The 5,549-nt window shown below is 40.4% G+C and overlaps 1 protein-coding gene across 1 annotated transcript; it reads right to left on the bottom strand.

The window, feature by feature from the left end:
- Window positions 1-2,687: 2,687 nt before the first annotated feature.
- Window positions 2,688-5,120, bottom strand: LOC308588978 (vitelline membrane outer layer protein 1-like; the record flags this gene model as incomplete). The annotated part of the gene is made up of 3 exons (XM_081197736.1): window positions 2,688-2,982; window positions 3,781-3,884; window positions 4,953-5,120. 3 exons carry the CDS (start codon window positions 5,118-5,120, stop codon window positions 2,688-2,690), a joined length of 567 nt encoding a protein of 188 aa, XP_081053862.1.
- Between the last annotated feature and the right edge of the window lie 429 nt (window positions 5,121-5,549).

Genomic DNA, 5,549 nt, shown 5'->3' with positions numbered 1-5,549 from the left:
TCTCCAGAAAAACTAGTAGCTGATATAATGAGAGAGAGGGAGAGAGAGAGAGAGAGAGAGAGAGAGAGAGAGAGAGAGAAGATATATAAACAACGTTGCAATAAAACTGCAGCTCTTGTTAAGGAATTTTAACCATCTCAGCCACCCTCCACAGTTTTCCATTTTATTTTCAATCCAGTACTTAACATTTCATGGCTACAGAGCATCTTCAGTTCTCATTTTATTGTTCTTTGCTGGTGAGTTTGATTACCTTTGGTTTGTTGTTTTTTAGTTTCAAAGATATTTTGTCCTCCTGGAAATCTCAGCAATTCCCTGAGAATGCAGGTATCTTCCACCTGATTTTAATAGAGTTTGAGTGTTAATTAAAAACTCTTGATATCAAACTCAAATAAAGATTTATCATTGGTTGGCTACCATATAACAATATCTCTTCTAAATTAACTCTAAGATTTTGACCTTCATTTTTGCTGAATGTGTTAGAAAGGGGATTGTCTGAATGTATGCATACTGATCAGCTTCACTAAAAGGAGATTTCTTCAGGATACTAAGTAGAATACTTGGTATAACTATTACAAAGAAACAAAATTGCTATTCCATTCCTTGCTGACACAGAAAAGGCATTTGATAAATTAGAATGGACTTTCATGAAATGAGTGGTCTTGGAAGGCAAGGTTTAACTTTGTCAGACCTACTCTAAGAAAACTAACTGCTAAATTAAAAAGAAATGTTTTCATTTATAAAGCAACATGTATTTCTAGCATACTAGAACAAATAACCTCTGAACTGTAAAAAACGGTAATCTCTGTTAAATAGCTACCATATTTCCTACACTTCTAATGCTGGATACCAAAAAGTATTCTGTGATTGACTCAGGAAACCCTCAAGACCAAGCTGCCACTCTGCACTGGTGGAATTGTGTTGTGACTCCTCACTAGCTGTGCTTTTCACCATAGTTTACTGGAAGATTATACAATATGTTTGTTAACTTTTTGTTGAATGAGACTTGGGTTCCTTCTATGAAGCTGGGAATTACTGAGAGTGGTTTCTGTAGCTGTTCTGGAGGCAAAAATAATTCGTAAGACATTTCCGGCAGCCCTTCACCTGAAAGCTACAAGGTCATAGGTAAAGGTAAAGGGACCCCTGACCATTAAGTCCAGTCGTGACCGACTCTGGGGTTGCAGCGCTCATCTCACTTTATAAGCTGAGGGAGCCAGCGTACAGCTTCTGGGTCATGTGGCCAGCATGACTAAACCGCTTCTGGTGAACCAGAGCAGTTCACAGAAACACCGTTTACCTTCCCGCCGGAGCGGTACCTATTTATCTACTTGCACTTTGACGTACTTTTGAACTGCTAGGTAGGCAGGAACAGGGACCGAGCAACGGGAGCTCACCCTGTCGCGGGGATTTGAACCGCCGACCTTCTGATCGGCAAGTCCTAAGCTCTGTGGTTTAACCCACAGTGCCACCCGCGTCATAGTAGGAGAGAAATCTAAATCATGTTCCTGATGTAGACTCATTTATTGCACCATTAGTGCAATGGAGACGGAAATGATTGAGAGCTGTATTATCCTCATGTGGTTCAGTACCTTGAGGTTTCTGCAGCTGATGGCGAACAGAAAAAAGAGGTTGCGAACAACCTGCTGCTGCAAGCCAGGACTCCGACAATGCCAAAGTTTGTGTTGGTAAACCAAGTGTTTTCTGTTTGACTGTTCCATACTCACTGGTTTGAGCCTGAATAAGCAGTGTAGGCTTTGTCTACTGCTGTGGTTTTTAACCTTTTTGAGTCTATGGCTCCCTTGACCAGCCATATTTTATCTGTGACTCCTCTGTGGAATCCAGTTACGTTGGGGTTCAGGATACGTGTGAAAATATCACCTCTAAAAATATGGGTTGTCCTATTTTAAAAAGTGACAGGCTGCTTTTAGAAAATCCTGCCCCCTAGATGCCATTTTCAATGGACAAATCCCAGCTAAGTCAGGGAAATTATGGACGTACAGTATGACAGCCCTATCAGAACATCAGCTGCCATGGAAGAACAGTGGGACTGTGCACTCACTGCCAGTTTCTGGGCTTCAAATGGCATCTGAGAAGCCACACTGAGAAACAGGATGCTTGACCAGATAGACTTTTCGTACAATCCAGTGGGCCTCTTCTTACATTCTTCTGTGACCATTCATCCTTCTCTGTCCTCTCTCCAATCCTATGGTTAGCCTCCTATCCAGCTGCCATGATGGAATTGCCACAGTAGAGATTGTGCTGTGTGTGACTTTAGCATTCATTCTGTTATTAGTAAGTCAGCAGACCAGGAGAGCTGGCTGAGCAAAGTGGCACGACACTCACTGAGGTAGCGAGCACTCTGATTGGCTGTGTAGTTCTGTGGGAGTTTCCCCCTGTTATATATAGTTCATAGCCTTCCTACTATGTCTGGTGCATGACCTAAGAAAGACAAAAGCCTCTCTGTTGCTTTCTCCTCAAGTTATACAATGTTTTGTTCCGCTTCCTCAATAAAGCATTACCAAGATTTAGATAGCTTTGCTAACAAGCCATTCATGAAGATTTAAGGCACAATGCATCAAAAAAAGACACCCAGAACTCTTCATTGGGAATACATTTTATTATTAAGTTTCACGTCATGGAGCCATTGGGGCACAGGGAACTGAGCTATTGTTGGGTGAAACCCACATGGTTCAGTCGCAGCAGTGGAACTTCACATCGTTAAGTCCTGTGATGTCGCTTGTCAATTCACTGTCAATTCTTGTCCGAATTCCACATATGGCGCCTTTAGGACAGATTGCACTCCATGGGCCAAAAGTACCCCAGTCAGTTGAATGACCTGTCAGGACAGCCCCATGTTCGCAGCTGAACCTGATATTGTTAGCAGATGTATCATCACCTATTCTTCCTTGTGGTTCTTGTACTCTCAGAGAAAATGAGATTAGACGGCCTTTAGGACAAGTCTCCTCCTTTGTCCATTGTCCATACCTGACAAAGATAGTGGTGTTAATACTCTGAAGAAATGTTTGCTCAAATCATGTCTGCACCATACATTCACAGCCATTCAGCACACATTTGAAGCATATGGCTTCTCCCAAAGAATCCTTGGAGCTTTGACTTTGAGGAAATATAGAAGGTATATTTTAACAAAAAAAGGGCTCAAACCATCTCAAGAATTGTTAAGTTTTTGGAAAGTTGGATAATAGGTATAAAGAATGGTTTCGGTGGCGGGGTGCACATTTTTTATTTCTATTGTTATTTTGTGTTTTACGTTCTTCAGGAAATATGCACACAGGAACAGGTAAATTTTATAATACTTTTCATATCAGCAACAGTTGGTGATATCAATTTTATATCTTTCTGTGATTAGATGAGTTATTTTGTAATTTTTTACCCTTGTTCTCAACTAATACGGCCTACATTTTGTTATACAGGTAATGTTGCATGTATGCATTCTCTTCACATTTTATTCACCTCATATGGAAATAGATGTAGAATGGAATTCTGTTTTATTTAATTTTGTTAGCTCAATGATTAATTCCTGGGGAAGGAAACTACATCCGAATGTTGAGCAACTGTCTTTTCTACATTGCATTTCACTATTTTATCACATCCCTCCCTGTTGTGTTGTTGATGCACTCAGGTTTGGCAGCCCATGAATAAGTCACCATAATTCAAGATGTATCCTTCTCAAGAACTCAGGGAAAAGGCAAGAACTTGCCAGATTTGGTTCCATACTTCTTTCTAACAACAAAGCCAAGGAATGGAATATTTAAAGCTACTCACGGTCCAACATCAGATTGAATTACTGAGCCATCCGTGCAAATGAGGCGGATGCCATTCAGAGATGTATCATCTTTAAATAAATGATAAAGTTTCCATGGGTCTACCTGGGGGAGAAGAGAAGCTGTGGTTCCAATAAGACCACATTTAAGAGCAAAGCACAGCATTTTCAGGAGGAATTTCACACACACTAGATTGGCAGGCTGAATTTGACAGTATTGTACAGAACTTGGATGGTTTGATTTGAAAAGGAACTCGTTTGACATGCCCCAAAAGGAACTAACTCCAGTTCAAGTTTGCCCCTTTACAAAATGAACTATTTCAGTTCCCAGTTCAATTCAAGTTTGTCCAAATGTTCCTTGGCAAAAAAATATTTCAGCCTCCAGAAACTCACAAGCTGTTGTGTTGAAGCATAAAATTTACTTAAGAAGACTAAGGAACCATCATTCCACACACAGCAGAATATGAATAGTTTGTTTTCTTTCCCCTCAAAATTATGATATTTAAGCTTAAATGCACAAAGGGTCCAAAGTGTAAACAACATATTTAAGAGAATGAACTTGAAGATGAACTAGAAATTTGCTTCAAAATGAACTGAATTCATTTTTCATTCACCCAGCCATTACTTTTCAGCTGTTGTTGGCATGGTGCAATATCATCATCATCATCATCATCATCATCATCATCATCATCATGTATTAAATTTCTATACCACCCTTCATCTGAAGATCACAGGGTGGTTTACAATGTAAAAAAACAAAAATGCATGCCATTATAATGAACAAAAACAATTCTCCCAACAGTTTAATTAGCCAAAGCCCTGGGAGAAGAGGAATCCTTTTGTCAGGCACCTAAGGATATGTAACAGGGGTTCCAGGCAAACCTCTCTGGGGAGAGCATTCCACAAGTGAGGAACCACTACATAAAAGGCCCATTCTTGTGTTGCTGTTCTCCGGACCTCTCACAGAGAAGGCACATGAAGAAGAACCTCAAATGCTAAAGGGCCTTAGGTGTGCAACCAGTACGTTTGCATCATAATGACCTCACCACCAAGCAACTCAGTCAGATGGAGGTCAGGTGAGCAGAGCCGCCCCAGGACACTGTCCATTCATACTTATTGTCACAGCTACTTGGCACCTAGGTGCCTGAAAAGGAGGACACAAGGAGATATCTACCTTCAATCTGAATCCATTTGCATGTCCTTTGAGACAGAATTCTGTGGGTCCCCAGACACCCCATGACCCTCCATTTGGCACTGAGAGTATTTTAGCCTTTTGGGTTTTTGCATCCGAGAGGTAGCTGGAGAAGATCAAGAAGAGCGCAGTACCTATAGAGAGGTCCATGGAAGGTAGCTCACCGCAGATCTAGCAGCAAAAGCACAGTGGGAAAATAATAGCCATGAGAATTTTGAACCCCAAATCCCTGAATCCCGTTTTTCAGAATATGTGGTTGCTTTTGGCTGATATAACAGATTCACTGGTTGGCTTTTCTAATTCCAGTTTGATTCAGGAAGTATTTGGATTATGACCAGGACAAAATTCACTAGGCAGCCAAGAAACACTTTTAGAGAAAGTGAATGATAGAACAATAATGGATGGGTTTTACCTAACCCCTGAGTAATTATTATTGCTTCTCAAGAATTCCTAAACATTGTTAACAAAGGTTTGTCCAAAGTGACTCACAGCAATAAAAACCTACAAGTTTATTACTAAAACCTAAAACAGAATAGTCTCAAAAATAAAAATAAAAAGACTCCACAATCCAACTTTCAT

Source organism: Podarcis bocagei (genome assembly GCF_964188305.1).
Source record: "Podarcis bocagei genome assembly, chromosome: 6".
Classification (NCBI taxonomy): domain Eukaryota; kingdom Metazoa; phylum Chordata; class Lepidosauria; order Squamata; family Lacertidae; genus Podarcis; species Podarcis bocagei.
This window is presented reverse-complemented; position numbering and strand designations above follow the sequence as displayed.